Source organism: Pyxicephalus adspersus, chromosome 3 (genome assembly GCF_032062135.1).
Source record: "Pyxicephalus adspersus chromosome 3, UCB_Pads_2.0, whole genome shotgun sequence".
Lineage (NCBI taxonomy): Eukaryota > Metazoa > Chordata > Amphibia > Anura > Pyxicephalidae > Pyxicephalus > Pyxicephalus adspersus.
The window spans coordinates 88,672,829-88,695,494 of NC_092860.1; the positions used below are offsets into that span (position 1 = coordinate 88,672,829).

At 35.1% G+C, this 22,666-nt stretch overlaps 1 protein-coding gene across 1 annotated transcript in view; it reads right to left on the reverse strand.

The window, feature by feature from the left end:
* STPG2 (sperm tail PG-rich repeat containing 2) overlaps positions 1-22,666 on the reverse strand; it is a gene marked incomplete in the record, with an annotated part of 262,587 nt that overhangs the window by 225,774 nt on the left and 14,147 nt on the right. The window contains 2 exon segments of the mRNA XM_072406812.1: positions 6,246-6,357; positions 9,822-9,937. Coding sequence (XP_072262913.1) covers positions 6,246-6,357; positions 9,822-9,937 — 228 coding nt within the window.

Genomic DNA, 22,666 nt, shown 5'->3' on the forward strand with positions numbered 1-22,666 from the left:
TAATCGCCTTAATTGGCAGATTCGCGACCCCTATTGCTTATTATTATCAAGGCAGGAATCCGGCTGGCAGTGAGGAGGCGAGTGTACGAGCGCACTCGACTCTGGACCGCAGGAAACCGGCTCGCTGGAAGCACGAAAGTACACGTGACCAGCGAGCGCGGATTTCATTGATGAATCAGGGCTATAGTGTAAGGGCTGCACTGAACTGATATAAAGAATGGCAGGATAGTTGTGATCCGTATTGTTGCTATTTTGATCATGAGCCAGCCAGCTGCTAGTAGCCTCTTCATTTTAGGTACAGTAAGGCAGGGTGTGTCACCCAGGAACGGCATTATAAGCATGCCATATGGTGGCTTGGTGTCCTGTACCTCCATTTAAAAATATTAAAAGGCAAAAAAATCATGCTTGTATACATTCTTCCATGTTTAACGTGCTCCAAAAGCAGGAGGAAGCATAAGGGACTGGTAGGATCAAGAAGCATTTGCTTCTGAAATGTGACTGTTCCTGCTAATATAAACAGTTGGCAGGCTTTGCTTCGCTCTTGAGAAAGACTAGTCAGAAATGGTAGTTACAATTAGCTCAGGGTGATTTGAGAAGCAATTAACAATTGTTGACATATGGCCATTCAGCCTCAACAGATCATACAATTAAACTACCACAAACAATGGAAAATTGGGTTATATATCTGTATATAACTGTATGTTTATCTGAGTTAGTAGGCACTATTTTTAGTACACCCAAGCTACTCCCAATGAAACCCACCAGCACCTAAAAGTGCTATGCAAATGTTCACGTTTGAACAATGGCATTCCTAAATTAAATGTTGTTGTGTCAAGTTTGTGCATTGGATGTTTAGACAAATATAGTCAGTGGTATAGTTAATTTTAATATATTTTTCCTTTAAATAAAAATTAAAAACTAATTAAAAAAACAAAGTATATTTCTGTACAAGGAAAAGTTTTAAGGCAAACTTGGTATCATATTATATATATTTATGCTTGACTGTGGTTATCTACATGTTTTACTGATTCCATAATCAAAAGGCTTTCCAGTGCCACAAACCAATGTCAACACAGCACCTCACATTACCACCCTGTGCTATACATCATTCAGCAATCAGCTTCCCTTCTGTGCAATGTCAGTGGTTTTCTTCTGGATGAAAAAGACTGATAGAGATTTGAAGTAACTGATCTTGAAAAGCGTTCTGTTGCCTAAAGCTACAAATGAGGTTTCTTAATCATTTCAGAGCTGGGAAGTAAAATAAATCAACTGTGATTTTCAAATCCATTTGAGCCTTTACTTTAAATGTTTTTGGCTCTTATACTAAAGCAACTGCGGGTCAGGACCAATAGTTTGTAGGCAACATTCTATGTGGCAAGCTTAATATACAGGGCTCAAAGTGACCCTTTGATGTATATTGGAAATGTATGCAGAAGGTTCTCGTCAAAGTCAATGTGCATCGGCAATATGTGGGTTCAACATTCCTAGTCCATTAGAGGAGCCATAAATATAGTCACTTTACTGTAATGGTACCAATAAATCAACATAGAACAGTATTATATAAAACAAAGTGTCTTATCATAGCATTGTAGGGCTAAAGTCTAGTCTAGTTTGGAAAAAAAAAGCAATCAATGCAGAGTTAATTCACTAGACCATCCTACAAGAATATCCATAAGTATATTTGCAGGTATATATATATATATATATATATATATATATATAAATGGGATTAACGAGAAAACAGGGAAACATAGATGCAAATCTGCATACATATGAACAAAGTTTAGCAGGATACAAAGCCAGATCTTGCATTGTCAATAAACTAAAATGTATATACGTCTTAGCATGCACTCCTTTCTTTGCCCTCTTTGGATGGAACTCTATGGAACTATGAGAACCACCCTTTCAATAGGGCTTCACTACTGCTACGGCTAAAGGCTAATATTTGTCTAGGAGTAAAAAAGCTGTTTTACATAACTTTCTTAGATTTTTTATGTCCTATCAGCCATCATTAACTCCAATGCCCTGGGTCGTAGTGGGGCCCTCAGTGTCTGGAACAGGACGTGAAAAGAAATTTACACAGTTGTACATAGACAGCAAATAATAACCTCACATTGGTTTTAAATCTGTCCTTCTTTATTAAAAACAAAGGGTTTTGTCCATTAAAATACTTTAATTACAGTTTAAGTTTATTTATTCTTAAAGGCAATGCAACCAAATTAACGAGATTGTCCTAGACTTCCTTTCCCTGTAACACCAGAACAAGAAATATGGGAAGTGTTACTGGGACAGGAAAGAACAGACATCAATTGAACTTTGCTATTTGTCTGTCCATGAGAAATTAAACTACTTGGTAAATCCTGATATATTAATATACACTATTGTTATGCCAATAAATAGTTTATTATTTTTATTTAGATAAAGACTCCACAAGAATAACTGATCTTCAAAAGAGTTTGAGTATGACGCATTGTGTAAACCTAATACAAGCTCTAATTCCATGTCGATAATCAGGACTAAAATGTCACAGATCTACTTTCTTCACACACAATTGTATGACACTTTATTAGCCTTTTATGATGATAGGCTTTTGTTGAAAGGCAGCTCCTTTTAGAGTATATTGTAATTAGCATTTGTCAGTTTCTCTTTAAAAATAGATTTTAGGCTTCATCTGAAAAATAGACCAACATTCTACAGGACATGGATAAAAAAATAGGTCTGCCTTGATAGCACTAAGCTAGAAATCTGCTACCACCTAGTGGTATGTGAAAGAAGTTCAGAACTAAATATTTATGCAACGAAAAACACCTCAAAGCCTTGAATTTTGGCACTGATATAACAAATTTACATAATATTTTTTCATAATATGTGGCAAAATGCAGTCATCATATGCAACATGCAGTAATTTTCTGCAACCTAGTAACATCAATAAAAAGAAAATCTAATTGTTTGCTATGGTTTGCTGCCTTTATCGCTTTGCTTTATCACTTAAAATAAATAGGAATGCTGTTTAAAACCTTCAGGGTTATGAGTAAGAGTGCCTACACTGCTGACTTCTTTTATATCTTGCTTGTTACTTAGCTGTCATTGCCATCTCTTTTTTTAATGGGCCAATGATAGCTTAGGAGATACAACATTCAACATTTCATTTCATTCTAAGCCAGAAACTCAAGTGCATGTATAATCAAAACTTTTCATTTTAGCCTTGCTTAGCGTAAAAAAAATGTCAGTTTATTATTGCCAACTGTGTCTTCTTGAGATTTCTCTTTCCTTAAAAATTAACCCTTGCCTTCTGTTCTGAGGAAAACTGTATTCACTTCTATGTAAATAATGATTTTAATAAAAGAAAAACAAGACAGTGGTTACTAAGACACTAAAGGGTGAATTTTCCTAAGAGACACAACAAACAGTTAAAACAGACACTGGATCTAACCCTTTCCAAACTTTTATATCAAAGTAAACTTTTATAGAAAAACGGGATGAAACCACTCGGATCACCACCAGGACCAAGAAGTGGGCAATGGTAGTGTCCTTATATCTTATTTGAAAATTTTACTTTAAACAATGACATTTAAACCTCCTTTCATTTCATAAAATCTGTACTTTAAAGCTATATAAAGATCAGGACACTAAAATGTATGATTACCGTATGGTTGTATAGAATACATTACTACATAGCCAATGTACTGTGGGTTGATGCCTAGGATGGTAGGTTCAGAAGAGACATGTTATTTTGGACTTTTCCCCCAATGTGAAGAGAGTAGTGAGGGTGGGATGCTGGACACATGAAGGCTAGAAGCGATTCTGGATAAGCATGTTCCAGTAGGTAAAACAATACTGCCTTCTGCACTGTGATACTAAGAACTACCGCCAGAGAAACCTTTATTAATACCTTAGTGCTGACACGGTGATCACATGGTTTTACTAATTTTTAAAAAGTTAGGATTAGCATTAGTGTTTAGATTTTAATGTACAGCACTGCATAATATGTTGGCACTATATTAATCCTGTTTATTAAAAGTAATATTAATAAAAAAAGAATTGATAAACAATTATATTTATTTTTAAAGCATTTTTTGCCTATGAAGTGCACATCGTGAAATTTAAGCTCAAACATCAACATTTCAGCAAAGGCAATATTGATAGGAAACAAAACATTTTGGTCTTGGATACTGAGGAAAGAGATGGAACCTCTATCGAGTTTTTCCTGCTAACCAGAGCTCCATTACATTGATTTTCCCTGACTTTTTGTTCTACTGGCAAAATTCTGCCAGACAGGAAATGAGGGAAAGCGTGCAAGAGGAAGACAAAGAGAAATTTACATGCATTCTTTTCCTTAAGGTTTGCTCATAAGACTGTAGTTGTCAATGTTTTTTCTTGGCATGAGACGCACTTTGTTTGTTACTCTACACATATTTTGTGCAACATATTGTGAGAAATTATTTTTTTATTCACTACCTGGTCTGCAGGGTTCATACAATGGGAAAAAAATCATCATATCTAATGTCAGCATTAATATTACTGTACTGCTCAATCTAAAAGTGTAGTTACTAGCTGTGAAGACAGTGCCTCAGATATTTACTTTCTGTACTATTTGTTAAGCAAGAAAAATAATGCAAAACATTGCAAATGTTATTATTTATCCTTTTATTTATTATTATACGTATAACCTACTAATTGGGCTAACATACCATGACCTGTAGATCAGATTGAGAAGGTTACGCTACAGAATAAAGAATTAGTGGATGGGATCAAAAACATCCTAAAGCACGCCAATGTACCATGAGATGACCACCAGGTCACTGAGACTTTTCCAATCATTAACCCTTGTAGAACTACATCTACATCTGAATAGAAAATACAAAACCTCCTCAGGTCACATAAGCTGTTTCCCCTTAATGCATTTACCTTTGTTTTCTGTTTTGATTGAGAGTACATTCCCATGGAATATGGTTTTTATATAAATATTGTTTTTTCAGGAATGAGTGAGTGAATTCTAACCCTTTACAAGGGGTCTGTGGAGGTGCATTTGTTGGTGAAGAGGGAAAAAAGCAGAGGGAAAGCACACAGCCCTGAGGAGGTCCAGATGTTAGGGTCAAAGAATCTGGGAATGCTTTCCCAGCCTAACCTGCTGTCTCCTGTCAAGAAATCAGTTATTAACATACTGCTTTTTGACAAGATCCTCATAACAGTGGTTTTCTCTCAATGGGCCTGATGTATTAAAGCTCTCCAAGGCTGGAGAGAATACACTTTTATAAGTGAAGCTGATGAATTCCAGCAAACCTGGAGTGGATTTTTTCAAAGATATTTGCTGATAAGTGTATCACATCAGTATCACACTGAGTGCTGCTGATTTAATTCTACCTACAAAATGTTAACCAATCACTGATTACTAGTAGCTATTTAAGTTTATAATCCCAATGTGAGCCTACCATATAATGGGCTGTTACTTTAGCATACCTTTGATGCCACAAAATGTGTCTATTTATGCATGACTGGTGCATCCTAATGTGACAGCATCGCAAAGCAAAATGATACAACATGCAAACAAGAACCTTTCTGATGTCAAGCAGATAGAAAGCTACATTAATGTAGTAAGTAGCGTCTTGATAACACCCATATATCAGACATATTCTTGTTATATTATCAAAGATTACCAGGTTAAGCAAAATAGAAAATTGGTAGTTTTGACTCCTAAAACACTGTTTTTACACTAAATATAATTTAGTAAACTGAAGAATTGTTAGTCTACCTGAATTGTACAGTTACAGCGGCATTTTGCAAGGCTTTGACAATGACATAAAATGGGATCATATTTCTGGCAATACATATTTCAGCTTGTCTAGATATATTGGTCCCCAATGAGCACCCTCATATCTCTGTGGATTAGAAATCCATACAAGACAAGAAATAGATAAGACTCATCTGTGTCATTAACTATATGCCACACTTACTGGAGCTTTCCCATGCTTTTAAAGCATCTGCAGCAACAAAAAAAAAAAAGTTGTGTTGTTCTTCAGCATATTCTACAAATCATTAACAATCACAGAAATAATTAGGAAATAATGCATTTCAGGTACACTAAAGTTTCATCATTTTCTTTTTAGGAACACATTAACATGCACTACGCACTGCTTGTTGCAGTTACTTAAGTATTTCTAATCATATGGGCCTGGAATTCACAAGTTCCACTCTCACAGTTAATGATTGTATTTCAGTACTATGAACAGCCAAATTGACTTTACCTTCTTCTCTTCCTGTAATACGATTACTTCGTGATAGCGTGGAATGAATGGCTCATATTTTTTCTTGTCTTCCTTCTTGGAGTTGACATTCTCATAATGCAGTGCACTTTCCCTTTAGAAAGTTCAAAGAAAGATTTATGAGTCTGCAGTTCAGATTGCACAGACATCTAAACAAGTACAGGGAGAAAGCCTTTCCCCCTTATGTTTACAGGCTCTAATGGGGGCCAGATCACTCACTAATGGAGACTTACGCACTTACAGTGAAGGATGCAGTCACTAAGGTCTACTGTAAATGAATTTGCTGATACATGCGAATTGCAATGCTACCGTTATTTAAAGGAGAACAATGCTCAGAATATATGAAAATCAGAAAGGTACAAAAGGTACAAAAAAAGGTACAAAAGGTATGACACTGTCATCCCATTACAAATCTTTTTTTTATTTTTTGCATTCTGGAACAATTTTGCCCAGCCACATTTTAATTAAAGGTTTCATTTAATTAATGCTTTCAAACGTAATGAGATCTTTCATTTTATTAGAGGTTCTTAATTTCCAGAATCACAACTAAGTAATAATGGACCACTAAACACAAAATGCAAGCCTATTTTTTATCATGGATATGTCCCATCTTTCTTGAGTTTTCTATAGATATTTAGATGTTTCCATATTAAAAGAACAAAAGTGAAAATAGTGAAAGGTTTTTTTTTTTTGTTACTGACCATTATCCATATCTCAGGCTTAGACTAAAGTCTTCTATAGCAGATCAGTACCTACAGTAATCCATGAAGGAACTTTCACATGGAGTGGGCAACCCTCGCTGTAACAATGCTGATTCCAAAGACATATGCAAGCTCTTGTCTTAAATAGAATCTTCTGAGGTCTCCCAACATAGCAAGCCTCTCCTTTAAGTGTCCCAGACTGCAGAAGGCTTACCCCTGGCAGTCCAAGATCTGAGCCCACCTCTCAACCCACACATTCTAATTTTCCATGTATTTATATATATTTGAACGCCCGCCTCAATGGGCGCCAAACCCACTAACTAGCTGACAGATTATTATTTACCAGTGACTTGCCTCCTTCTCTCTAGAGCAGGGTGGTCAAACTCTGCCCCCCTCTTTTTTCGCCCCCAAAGGTTTCCTAAATATGAACTGCAGCTGTCCCGCTGCTGCATTGAAATAGCGCCGCTACTACAATTCCCGGCATCATTTGCGTCTATAGACAAGCGGACTCTCCCATATTGGACAGTTTTATAGAAGCAAGTAACACCACGAATTTTAGTAGTGGCGCTATTTCAATGAAGAGGGTGTTCCAGCCCTGCATTAGCGACGCTGGCATTTCCAACATTCTCGCTCAGCTGTACTTTTCCTCGCTATTCCAAGGCATGGACTTGAATGGTTGGATTTTCATAGAAGAAATTTGTTATTATTATTGTTAGCCTATGCAAAAAGGTTACCAAAATTTACCTCAGAAGGCTACAAATAGAGAAGGAGGCATAAGATTTTTTTCTAAAATATATTTTTCTTGTTACCATATGAAAAGGCTTTATATCTAATGAGAATGAAAAATGTCCTCAATTTTTTCAATAAATTTCACGGTTGGCCCGCGACTTAAGTTTTTAATTTTGGCCCACTGAGTATTTGAGTTTGACACCCCTGCTCTAGACGAACTCAACCTGGAAACAGAAGAAAACCAACCAACCACTAAAAGGGAAGGACTAAAACCTTGAATAATCTAGAAGATTCAAACCCAACACAGCCACTCCCCCCACTTAAATGGGCCTAATAAGAAAAGGGGAATTATGGTTTGTTTGTCAGGCTGTAGTGAAATTAACTTTCACTACAGCCTGATATAAATAGGTAATTCAATCCTGTAAAGTTCTGAATAATACTAAAAACATTTTATAAGACTTCAAAGATTCCAGAAAGCTCCATTAGCAGACTTTGTGTTTACCTGTAAACCCATGGAAGAAACTCACCACAAAAAATAGCATATATTAGCATGTATTATACCATTATTTAAAGCCCCATTAAACCTATAATTTAACAAAGGCCAATTGGAAGCAATTGGGTTGGATTAATAAGTGACTATATTGTAAAAAACATAGTGGGAAGAATATGTGGTAATGAGTCAAATGTGTTTCAAACTAACAACTAACAAATCTGTTCACAATTACAATGCAGTAATACATTTTAAAGTTCAAATAAATAGTTGTGCAAAATAATTTGGTTATACTTGTATTGAGTTTTTCAGTTGGTAAACACCTGGAATTTTTTTAAATTAAAAAAAAGCTTGAAATGCAAGCCCTAAATTCTCATAATTTGACAAATTCCATGCAGGTTTCTATGCACTTAAAAGCCCTTTATCCTATTGTTTTTATTGGTCATAAATTAGATGAACTAATGGCATTCACAGAGTGACAAGACAGGCCAAGACTACAGGTAACTACAGGTAAAATCTTATTTTGCAGATGATTTATATCATATATATTTATATTATAGAAGGCTTCAAAGATTATTTTTGTATAGTAAAACTTTTACAATTCTCTAGAAACATGCATTTTCAAATGTATGTTTCTACATGGAAATCTACCTTTTTAAAATGGCAAATGATTTTATGGTTCCATTAGTGAAATGAAGGCCGAAAAAGGAAGAAGACAATATATGAATAATTAATTTCTAATGAACAGAATTAAATATTTAATTGAACCAATAATTAACTAAAAATTGTTGCACTGTGTGTTAGCAATGCTATTGGAAAAAAGGCTGATATTGTGAAATGAGAAGAAGAAATTTACATTATTGTGAATATTGTGTTCCTTGCAATGGAAACATTGATACGTTTAGATTACTTCCTCCTCAAACAAAATAATACTTTCCAGTAAAATATACAACATTGCCTACTCATTAAAAAATATGCCTTCTTATCTTCACTTACATTGATGTTTATTAAACCAAAACCTATATGCATCAGGAATTTCATCTTAAAGAGAACCTATCTGCATAGAAACATGGGAGCTGCCATTGTGGACTTCTCTTTGAGAGCGCAGTCTCAGAAACTAAAGAGACTTAGAAGAGAAAAGAGCATGTTTTTCAGTGACACCTGAAACATTTTTCAAGCCTATTAGGTGTTATCAGTCCAGGATATTAAACTTAAGGCTTTTATGACTTACAGAGAATAATTTTATACAGGATTGTGGCTTTGACAATTGCTCTATTAGCAAATTCAAGCAGGTATTGTCTTATCAGATTTTCTGGCTATCAAAGGAGAGGACACAATCCCAGTTTGGCTTCGGTTTCTGGCTCTGGTCCCTTACTATACTCCTTTTATGAAGGCTATATTATCCATTATGCATTATATGAAAACTGGTTTTGACAGTCCTATTACAACACTAGCAGTTAAATGCTAGAATATAATTCACATTGCAATAAAATGTGCCACCGCTACAAGCTGGAGCATAAATACCCATCTAAGCGCCTCTTTAGAAAATCAAGCAGCTTTGACTTACTTATTGGAGAAGCACGGCAGTAACTGTCATGTAAGAGTTAATAGAAAGCCTGGGAAAAATGTCATACATACTGATCTATGTCGTATTCCCCAGGGCCAGGTCCATCAGGCTTTTGAAATTCAGTACGTTTTCCTGAGTACTTTCCAAAGTGCACACCACGGTATTTCAGAGTTGCATATGGTTCATTCTAGAGAAAAAAAAAAACAATCAAATGTATTGTTAGGTTTTATGTGATATAAGATATCAGTCCTTAATTGTGTAAGATGTTAGAAAAACCATTAAAAGCAAGTGCAATACACAAATGTTATATGAATAACACATAAAACATCATCAGATGGAGTTACCTGAATCACAGTTACAATCAAAGAGTCATTAGATTGATTGCCAATTAAATGCCTGTATCACTCACAAATGAGCTGCAAAAATGAACACTGAATTTTCAATGCAACATGAACAGCAGAGTTTCAAGATAGACAAACAGTTGGAGCCAGATTTAAAGGTACCTTAGGCTATATTCAGCCTGGCAGGGGAACCAAAGCGATTGGGACCTTTCTAGATATCCACATTGTTGCACTGGGTTATTGAATATTTTAAAGAGGGCAATGGCTGAAAGTACAGCTCACTACTACCCCCATTTACTCTATGTGGGTTTCTACATGCAGTTCAAGGGTATGAGGAAGCAGTAACCACACCAAACCCACTGCCAGTTTTAGTTTACCCTTTCTCTAAATCAAACTATGCAAAATATTTTATCAAACCTAGGGAAAATGTCTACAAACAATGTTAAACAGAAACAAACTTGCAATGGTAAAGAGGATTGGTGGTGGTAATGAGGTAAGGTTCAGCACCAGGCACTGATAGATATGAACAAACTGTCTGCATAATGGCCAAAACCCCAAAAATGTGTACACCAGTGACAATGAGAAATGCAATACTGGCTATTATAGTCATCTGAAACCCTATTGGTTACATCTAATTTATGTTGGAGTTAATTATTATTGCATATCTATGGATTGCACATCAGTGCTGGCTTATGTTTGGGGAAGATCAGCAATTTTCCTATGTAAACAAATTAGCAAAATAGAGAAAAGTCTCTTGACAAACCAGAGGCAGGATGTGCACTCAAATCCACTCACTACAAACTTAAATGAAGGGTGTCCTGGTTCTGACAAAGAACTAAAGAACAATAGAACAGTGATGACCTATTTGAAAAGGGGGCCTGGAACTTCATCAAGAAGAATGCTTCAGTGCCACCTTGCATCTGAGTAGGAGGGGCTAGCAGTAATTTTTGGGTAGTTAATTGGGGTTTAGAATGGAGGAGATATGAAATAAATGTATATCATAGGATGGGATTGGTTATGTCCCCTAGATAGATTGTTGTAATAATGTGTGCATTATATGAAGAAAATTGGTAACACTGCCCTCCCTACTTTAGATATTCAGGTTCCCTGACCCCCAGAGGTGTCCAAGACTGTTGGCTGCTGGGAGCCAGAAGTTGGATGTGCACTTCACATACAGAAAATGGCTGTCAACACTCATGTAAAATATAGGTTGAAGATGCAAATATTTAAAATCAGGTACTGACCCAAAGAAACTGTCAGAAGGTCCAAAGTACTAATAACCTAACTCACCTATGGGATCCTGGATTTTTCATCATACCTAAAGGTAGTTGTTAAACTTTTTCTATCATGTAAAATCTATGTACATATAGTATATTATATATATTATTCTATGTAAAATTTTTAGTCAGCCATCAATATTTTCAAACGCAGCTTCTTGGTAATGACCATCAACAACCAATACCAAAAACTTCAGAGTTTAAGACCTAATAAAATGCGGAAGTAATCACTTGTAACATACAGAGACACTTGCTGGGGGGCTACTGGCCTAGTCTGGCACACTAATGGCAGGAAGTCTGAGCTGTATGAATTTTATGTACTAAATGATGGTATTATAGTGATGCATATGAAATCCAGTAAGTAATAAAGCTCATTAAAATTAAAGCATGGAAACTAAGGATAATAAGCATGGCAGGTACACAAATGGAATCTTAAAGCACATCTTATACATTGAGGATTTTTTTCCTAAAGGAACACAAATAATGACTGTGCATTTGATATGACAAAAGCTATTGTATACAATGTGTAGTTTTTTAGAAAATCATGTACAATATAGTACCCTGATAAAAATAAACATGATAATGTGATTTTGTTGTTTCAACATTTCAATGATTTATAAACATAGTCACAGCTATAGTTTATTAGATACTCCGGGTCTGCTTCCTTTTTTGCAGTCCTACACAGCTGTTGTGCTTTACTGCTAATCCTCATATGAAATGTCTATGAGGCAGCCAATTTACTGAAAAACAACACTCTCCCAGGCTAGCAGATTACTCACTTATTGAGAAAGGAAATGAAAGAAAGTTTAATTCAGTGAAAAGTATTGCTTAACCTGCAATTCTGTAAAAGTAATACAATTACAAAAAAAAATTACTTTCAGACTTTTTAGGTTTGTTCAGACTACTCCCCACACCTGTGGATCAGAACAGTCACTGATAGAATGAAATCATGGGTATGTTTTCTAAGTGTCCTCCAACCATCTATCTGCAGTTCTTAGTGGGTAGGTTCAGGTGATCAACCGACAGCCATTTGTGATGTGCCAGTGAGACTTCTGGGAAACTCCGGATAACAAAATGCTCAAAAAGCTTTTCAAGAATATTCATATATCATGTCAGATTTGAAAACTAGAAAATATGCGGGTATTTGCAAATAGTATTATGTCTAAAAAAGCAACAGATTTGCTGTATCTCTGACAGCCTTAAAGTACTAAAGAATGGAGGGAATGGTCCATATATGTATTTAAAACATACAACTACAAGACAATGGCCATCCTGCATACCATGGACAATCCTATTTTGGAAAATGTTACCAGTTTATAAGGTAAGTATAACTATATTAACACTAAATGCTTGCAAACAATCCACCTTAGGCTGTTTTTTAACAAAATGTAAAAAGTGGTGCTCTGTGCATCATGAATAATCACAGGCAATGAAAGAATATTTCATAAGGACTCAATGCACATGGTTGATTTGACATGATTTGACAATGACATGATTTGCCTGAAGACACCTGAAATAAGCACAGTAAATTCTCGTATATATTAAAACTAATCTGAATATACACTGATTACCTATTTTTACCAGAAAAAAAAAACTGAAATACAGCATTGACTTAAGTACAATGCTAGGGCACAAAAAAGAAAACAACTCATACTATTAACTTTCAAGACAGTAATCAACAGAAAATCAGTTGAATCCATGTGAATAAATATATACATGGTGTGTTCTAAAAAAATAAATTCACATGGGCTTACTCGGTATATCTTTTTTGCCCCATTTTTTACAGGTTAAGTATTCTGTTAATGATCAAAGTAGATGGTGCTGTGTCCTCATATAAAGTACGCAACAAGCTAACAATGTATCAGATGGTAGGTTATACACTTTAAATCAAGGCACAGTGCCCTCTAGTGGCGGGAACAAAGTATAAACCAAGATTGTTTTTGTAATGGCATTTTCAAGTTGAAAAAAATGGTTTGTACAAGAATATATAGATGATGAGATCTCACAGATGAGATGAGGGCCCATAAAAGGAGCACTGGGAGATGAGCCTGAACTTGGGCTTTATAACACTGGACAGTGTTTTACTGTACATTTAGAACAGTACATTTTAATATATGTTGATTTGTTGCAGCGTTTGCACCTACAAGAAGGATGAAGGTATTGTAGGACAGAACTTTTACTGAAAAAGAATGCAAAGGTATGGAAGATATATCTGTGTTTACTATGTACTGTAATACAGACTTTGAACAACTGAGAGAATCATTATAAACAGACCCAGAACTACAAATCACCATTGATTGTCCCTTCAGTAACCTCAAAAACACAAGCCTGTAGCTGTTTTATTGCACCAAATGTGTGATTTGATACAAAACAAGTACCTCAATAATCTAAATTCTTGAATACATTAACAGTTATTTGCCAATATGATTATTATAGAAATTGTATACTTTTTCACATAGAAAAATTAATTATAATTTAGCTGTATATAGATATTGGAACACAGTATATTTTTTATTTTGCATAAAGGAACCTCAAAGCCTAAAACAAATTAAAAGTAAAGCAAACAACATTCAGACAAAGAACATCCTCAGGGTTTCAGGATTAATCAGGTAATTTTCAATAATTGCTATGGAAGCCAATGACAAACAAGACAAATTCCCAAGCTATTAAAGCAATAATACTTCAGTTAAAAAACAAAGTGCTTAGCCTGTTCCTTTACATTTTCAGAATATAAAGCTGAGTGTTTTACAACAAGATCTTACCTACATATAGCTCATATTGATCTGCGAATAGGGTCAATGCCCATTTATCGTAATTATAAGAACAGGAGATCAAATGTATTTCCCTTTCCAAAGTGGTTTGACGAGAGCTTATTCTTTTGTAAGTGAACACATTAAAAAAATCTATTTCATCATATGAAGGCTGATATCACTGCATTAAAATAATATAAATTGACTACTACTTAACTGAGAAGCCTGAGCAATAAGCATTACTCAGGTAGCAAAAAAATCACATTTGTAATTGAATTAAATAGCCTTTTAAAAACACTGACGTGGACAGAAGAATAAATTGATGTTCTATTAATAACTTTAAATCACCATGTGCATTGTGCCAAGAAGTGTTGACAATATCCACTTCAAGGTCACTGTCAGCTTGGTAAGTCATTACCAAATAAAATATGGCTTAATTGAAGCAAACTCAGCAAGGAGCTGCATTATTTTAAGTGAACATTGTAATATAACTCCAAGAAGAATTACTAATCGCCACTCCCGGTGACAACAAAATGGATGAAAAGGTGCTTTGTAACTTTTTCCTTCGTCTTTCCACAATTAAATATGGAAATAGATTCAGTAAAGAATTACAAGTCTTGGAGTGCATTCATTTAGGCACTAATGGACTGCGTTCCAGTATGGCTGCACACAGGTAGTTCACAGTGTGTTTCCAGGGCTAGCTCATATGTCATTGTCGAGGCTAGCAGCAGAAAGCAATTCGGCCTCTTGCTTGGAAAATTGCACAGTTTAGCGGTACATGAAGAGAGTCTATTATCCAAATTCTGCAGGACAGTATTGCCAGTCGAAGCATAAGCATAATTTCTTCATAATTTACAATTTTACAGTTGTTTGCTCTTACAAACATAAAAAAGTGCTACTTCACAGTTCCTCAAAGCATACATGTCACAAAATTCCACTGAGCATATGTATAGGACACTTTCTGATAAGCTGATCATTTTAACCACTTCAGATCTGACATACAAAACACCCATGCTTATCAGGGCAGTTACTGTTCTGTAATGTGCACATTTGATTTTAAATAACATTTGTAATCTCAATTCAAACATTTTTTTTTCAGGACCAATATGGCTTTGTTGATACATTTAGTAATATTGAAGCTGGAGTTTATTATGATTTTAGAAGAAAATAGGCCTAATTGTATATAATACACCAAAGTCAGTTAGGGAAGGAATAGAGAGGGTTAATAAGCAAAGAAAGCCAGGGTTTGTTTGTTTTCTCACAGTTCCTCTTTGTCAATAAATAACTAATTTAGGCTGGGTCTACTTTTTTTAAAATGCATGTAAACGTTCCTATTGCATTTATGTGCGTTTTTATGCACTTTTATTAGCATTTTAAAGCTTGTCTTTAAAATGCTGGAAAACACCTATGCAAAGTTTTCCTGTTTTTATTGGGTTTCACTGCTTTTTTAACTAACTTGCATATTAAGTGCTCAAAACTGTGGGAAAATGTGGGAAACCGCAGGAAAACATCCCATTGAAATTTATGAAAGCGTTTACCCACATTTTCCAGCGTTTTCCCGCGTTAACCCAGCGTTTTAATTTTTTGTCATATACGTGCCTCAAGGAAACGTCCTGGTGTACATTAACCCTTTGTATTGCATGGGGATTTCAAACAAGGGCTTTAAAAGCCTCAAGTAAATGCTGGGGAAACAGTGTGTGTAGACTAAGCCTAAATGAACAAAGCATTTGTGTTTTCTGTATTTACATAGTGGTCACTAATTTGATTTGCTCTCATAGTGACTATGGAATCAGAAACCAATTAACAGGAAACATGGTCAGTATATTGCTATGAAGTTACACATTTGCAACCTATTCATTGGGAGAGGGGAGATAGCAGAAATGCTTCCCCCTACCTGCAGCATAATTGTTAAATCATCTCACTCCTAACAAAGTAATTGGTTTGGGAGTCCTGTTTTATTATTAAAATTTGAAATATTTTTTATACACTTTACAGTCCCATGCCAGCCTCTCTTTGTGTGATTTATGTGAATTTCTACTTTAATAGGGTAATTGGGATTTCATACCAGTTGAAAAATAGGATACCACAAAAAAAGTCCTTTTTTTATAGTCTGTGGTAAATCTATGTAGGTAATTTGTTGGCAGAGGATTTGACAGAATTCGACAACATAGGGCCTGATTTTTTTAAGCTCTCCAAAGCTTTATACCTTTTCATCAATGAAGCTGGGTGATCCAGCAAACCTGGAATGGATGTGGTCCATGATTAAAAACATTTGCCAGCAAATAGCAAAAGGAGAAATCCATTCCAGGTTTGCTGGATCACCCAGCTTCACTGATGAAAGTGTATCTTCTCGAGCCTAGGTGAGCTTTAATAAATCAGGCCCATTAAGTCACTTTGCGCAAGTGCCCTAATATCAGATATACCACCTTTGAAGATTTGCAGCAAAAGGTGCCCTGTATTCTATGCTCCTCCTCTGATCCCTGTACTAGTATCTGATCAGTAGTGTAAATATAAACAAAAGTTTTTTCCATAATTTCTGCATGCACGGAGATGTTCTGTTTAGTACTGGGCTGTTCGGGGAACTTCTCACAATTAGCTGGTAGCGTCTGGGTGGTTGTCATCATACTAGCTTAGGTTGTGCCTGGGGATACATTTTTGGAGTCTTTCATCTTGGCATAGAAAAGGCTAGAGCTACTTTTTTATATATGCTGTAAGAATTGGTTGTATGTGACTACCAGTAAGTCCCAGTTGTTTTTTCTTCCTTAGTTTAATATTTCTGTATGTGATGTCTGAATGGATTTTGGCCTGATTGTAAATAACAGGTTCTGCCTTGGATGAAAGCTGTTATGTGTAAAGTATGTGGGTTTTCCACAGGTAGATGTTAAATAGGCAGTGTATTAATGCATTGTATATAGGCAATCTCTATTTAATCATCTTTTGTATCCAGGAATTAAAGAATCATCAGTAGTGTTTTTTATGTTTTAATTTCTATGATGGAGTGGACTTGTTTTCAGTTCGCAGTTGTATTTTAGAGAAAAATTAAAGTAATTAGGGCAATTTATTTGAAAATATCATCCTGTAAAGTTACATTGAATTGCATGGCATATATTACCTAAACTAAAAGCTGTAGGTATAGTTTATTACAAAATGCACATTTATTTCTTTTACATTTCTAACAATCTCTCAATTCAACAATTTCACAGAGATAAATGATTTACTACTTAAAACCTTTTTTTATAAATGTATCATTATATGCCTTAACTCGCTAATTATTAGTCCATTTCATGCTATCAGCATTGACAATCCTTAATCCAAGAGTGAGGAATAGTAACATACCCCACAGTATTCATTTTCACATGTGAATTATATATGAGTGTCATTGGAAAAGGTGATAAATGTGGTTATGAGCTAAGCTGAGTTTTTTTTTAGAAATTTTGACAAGAATTTCCAGGAGGAGTATTGTATTTACTACAAAAATGCAGACTCATATTTTTTTCATATATATTGTAGGAAATAAAAAATAAATTTGGATTGTATGATGCTTGTATAATATAACACTTTATAGTCATGAATTAACACTATGAAACCAAATCTACATTTATCAATATATGTAATTATTTCAGAAGAACACCTTGTTTTAGGCAAAAATGCAAATGAAATAAAAACAGTTGTCATACATAAAGAAAATATTTCTGCTTTGTAGCAGTTATAATATTTTGCAGTGAAACTAAAGTCCCACTTTAAACTTTTGCGATTGAGGTGATTATTGCAGAAAGGGACAGGCAATTCAGACCAGTAATAAATTGAAATATGTTTCAAATTATTCAATTAACGCAAACTACTATAAAATAGCAAATGTTCCAAAATTCCTGGTTCCTATGCAGCTAACAAATAAAAAAAAATAGTCATGTATATCTGTGTGTTAATAAATAGCAAGGGTGAGAAAAAGCATTTGCCATGCAAGCTTTTGCTTTGTCAATGAAAAATGTTTTTTCTTTGAGTTCTAAGCAAATTGACTTTAGTCAACTTTAGTTAGATATTAGTATCAACTGATACATAGCCCAACTTTGTCAATGAAAAATGTTTTTTCTTTGAGTTCTAAGCAAATTGACTTTAGTCAACTTTAGTTAGATATTAGTATCAACTGATACATAGCCCAACTGAAGGAAAGTGCAGTGAAGAGCAATAGATTTGAAACTGTATCAAGCATAAATTATTCAAGAGGTTTAAAAAAAAAAAACTATCAACATCAATTTTAAAAAAATATTCTGTGGCATGGCTTGGTACAGTACAGCGATGTTGTCAGGTACGGTAGGCAAACTGGACGTTCAGTAGTGGCATACTATGTGAATCGAGTTCAGCAGATTTTTCAACTTTTGGGTATGCATCAGATCAGGATATATGTTTAAATGTTTGATTTCACGCCTCTCTGATTTAATACTTGATTATATGACGTGCCCTTTATACAGGTAGTCCCCAGGTTACATACAAGATAGGGACTGTAGGTTTGTTCTTAAGTTGAATTTGTACGTAAGTCGAAACAGGTACATTATTTGAATGAATGCAATTAGGACAGATGTTTGTCTCATCATATTATTAGGTAGCTTGGTGTCAGTTACTGCATAAAATACTCACTGTGAGTTAATCACAAACAAAGCAAAAAAAAAAATCTTTATGGAGCCTAGACATTCATTAACTTCTGGAGCAAGCTGTGATTTGATATGCAAAAAAGAAACAACTGCAGAGTTTGTCTTGGTCATTAAAGAGTTACAAGAGGCTGCAGAAAGAGCCCAGTCTATAAAATCATCCACAACATCAGTTGTGTTCAGCAAAAGATTTCTTCTGCAAGTCATGCAAACAGCCACCTTTAAGCCTCTGTTCTGCACACAGCAAGCTGGGAAGCCCCATTTGTATCTAGGAGGCATCCATATGTCGGATGTCTTTAACCCGGGACTACCTGTACTAGACAAAATCTTGAAAGTGGTTGTCAGATTTTTTTTTTAGTGTTGGTCGATAGCTCTCTTATGTTTTTATTTTATTCTTCCTTTGTCATGCTTTGTACGACAATGTATAACTACTCCTTTTTCTTTTGTTTATTACTGTATGTGTAATGTGTGGTTTGTTCAGTTGTTAATAAAAAAAAAAACATCAGATACTCGTACAAATGTTGGAAATATTATAACTTATTAAAATGAGGCTCTTCTGATTCTACACTTGACTTTAACTTTTGGACAATCTATTTCAGAACCGATGGGCCATTCGATGAAATGATCAAATTGACTACTCCATGGAATGATTAATTCAACCATGACCAAATATTCAAGTATGGCCAGCTTACATGAACCACTGCTGTTCCACGTTTCATTACCGCCATTTCATTACATAGTTAGTCAGGTTGAAAAAAGTCCATCAAGTTCAACCACTAGGGAAATAAACACATCCCAAATACCCAAATACATAGTTGGACCTAGTTGATCCAGAGGAAGGCAAAAAACAGTCAACAGTCCTTGTTATCTTTACTTTAAAGCTCCAATACCCACTTACATTTTGTGCTTCCGTGCTTCTAGAAATGCATCCAGCTTTTTATTAGGGGGTGGGGGGGCAGTTTGCATGACTTACAGAAGAAATCTTTTGCTAAACACAACTGAGGTTTTGGATGATCTTAGGGGGTGAGCTCTTTCTATAACCTCTTGTAATTCTAATGACCAAGACAAACTCTGCAGTTGTTTCTTTTTGCATATCAAATCACAGCTTGCTTCAGAAGTTAATGATTCTCTAGACTTAATAAAGATTTTTTTTTTTTGCTTTCTTTGTGATTACCTCACAGTGAGGATTTTATCCAGTAACTGACACCATGCTGCCTAATAATATGTTGAGGCAAACCTCTGTCCTAATTTCATTTATTGAAATAATTTGCATTTATTAAAATAGTGTACCTGTTCTGACTTACAGTCCCTATCTTGTATGTAACGCGGGGACTACTTAGTTTAGTGGTTGCTGAAACTAACTCCTGAGGGACCTCAGAACTTGCAGTGAAGAATCCCTTTCTTATTGAAGCTTAAACTTCTTTTCCTCCAGATGCAAACAGTGCCCTCTTGTCCTTTGTAATGCGAATAACAATTAAATTTCAGCACAATGCACTAACTTCCATTTACAACAATTAACAATCCAATGATAAAGCAGGATTGTCTTACTGCAGACCTCAAGTGCCAGCATCCACACCTATTTCTAGTATTTCTCTCATAGTGGTAAATTTTGTAAGACATGGTTTAGAAAGAGTCAGAAAATTACTATTTTCTGGCCAGTATAAGGGTTGAAGCTAAACAGCCCCAAAATTCATAGATAGCTAGGTAGGTATACAAAACTTCTGCTCCTGTAAACTTCCTACTCTTTATTAAAATTATTCAAGCACTTCATAAACAACAAAAAAACACAGATTAACCTTTTGTTTTCTGCCTAGAAAAATCCCCAGCATTTATATCTAAATGAGGAATATAACCCTTCTTATCCTACTTTAACCTTCTTTTTCATCCCCATAAGAATCTCAGTGTATTACTAACCAACTCTAAAAGATGCTCTCATTTATTCTGATTCAGCATCTTACCTTGCTGCATCCCTTTATCACAATCAAGGATATGAAGAAAGGGGTAACAATTATAAATTGCCTCGACGCCCAATTATCAAATATATGTCAAAAACATATCTACGATTTTGGCATACTCAGCAGATGTAGGGAACATTAATATGAAGCACAAGTAGGTTAAAGCCTGAGGAAAACTTACATTTTCAAATTCCAAACCATATAGCTGAAAATGTATCATAAGCAATATGTTCGGGAGAAGATTAATCTATCATGCATAAAAAATCACTAACATGGTGACCTTTATCTGTGAAGTTTATTAGAAGGTTTATTTAGTATTCAGAACGCCATATGCAGGTAGAAAAGACAAGTGTCAATTGGTAAATTACGTACTGCCAACTTCTCTACACCTACTAGCTACTACTAGATGACACTAGAAGGCAAAAAAAGTAGGGAAGCTTTAGTACCTACCTACTTTTGCCAATTACACCAGGACAAAATATTAAGAAAAACAATTACAGTTGTGGCCAGACATTTCTAATTTCAGGAAAAGATGTCATGACAGGAAGTGAGTGGAAATCTCCCCAACAGGCATTTAGGCTGTAGTAAAGGTCCCAACTCCTGTACCACTGCATTCAAAACACAAGGTAAAAATATTTTGGATGATCCTGATGAACATTTGATTATTGCTGCAAGCATATATATCCCCTTTTATTGGAAATTCCAGTGCCTCCTCCACTTAGCCTATGGATTTGCAAAGTAAGTGAGCTCATGCTCATGTAAGACCTAATACCTCTAGCCTGTATCATTGGTCTGTCTCGTTCTACAACAAATGGTCCCTCTGTTGGGACAAAACTACGACTTCAAAACTACGAAGAATGCAAGCATATTTTTATTTATTAGAGTCATATTAAGAGTGAATGTCTCCCAGTATCCCATCTCCTCCATCCTCCTCATCTACCCCCCAGCTTTTTGTATTTCTTTCTGTTCTATTACTTTCCACCTTAACTCGGCTATGCAGAGGTAATCCCCAAGCCAATTCTCTTACAGTGGGACTCCTGTTTGGCCTGCTGGTCTCACTGTGTCCTAGCTCCTGTTACATAAACTTATATACATGGGATGGACTGACAGCAGCAGCTCACCCTGGGTTGGTTCACTGATATATGTTAGGTGCAAGCAGCTTATGGAGGATGCACTGAATATGCTTGGGTGAGCACCATCTAGGATAATATGTGGCTGATCATTTTTATTCCACAGATGTCTATAAATACATGTGTTACCTGTTTATTGCACATATTTTGTGTACTTTATCTATTTTCTTCATAATATAATTTATATTTACATTCTTACTGTTCATTGTTAGTTTTCAGGTCTGTGTGTTTAAATAGTTTAATATTTAAAAAAAAACAACTATATAAATATGTACCCCTAAAAGATTATCATTAATTAATAGCAACGTACAGATACTTTAGATGCAACTACATTAGTTTACTATGCAACACACTGGTAACACCCATAGAAATCATTTAATATGGTGAACATTTGTCAGGGAAGTAAATGAGCCCTCTATCCCTATCAGACTATGAATGAATGTTTGTAGTCAGTTCCGTTCCTCCCATATGTATACTATTATAAAAGCTCTTAAGGGAAGAAATTTGTTAACTCTCAATTGTAGTTTATGCTCTATGGATTTATATTAAAAATGCAAATACTTAGCTAATAAACCCAAAATGGAAAGAGGCAGGCCCTACAGGTTCATGATGGATGATTTAGGCTTAAACTCATTAATCAAAAAAAAAACTAGTATCATAGGGTGCATTGTGAAATGATGATAATACCTTTTAGTGCTAGTGTGCAGAATTATACCTTTCCTGTTAAAAAATATTCAAAGCATTATTTCAAATGATACAACAAAGAATACATATCTAACAACTGATAAATGATGTATATCATAATTAGATCCTAATC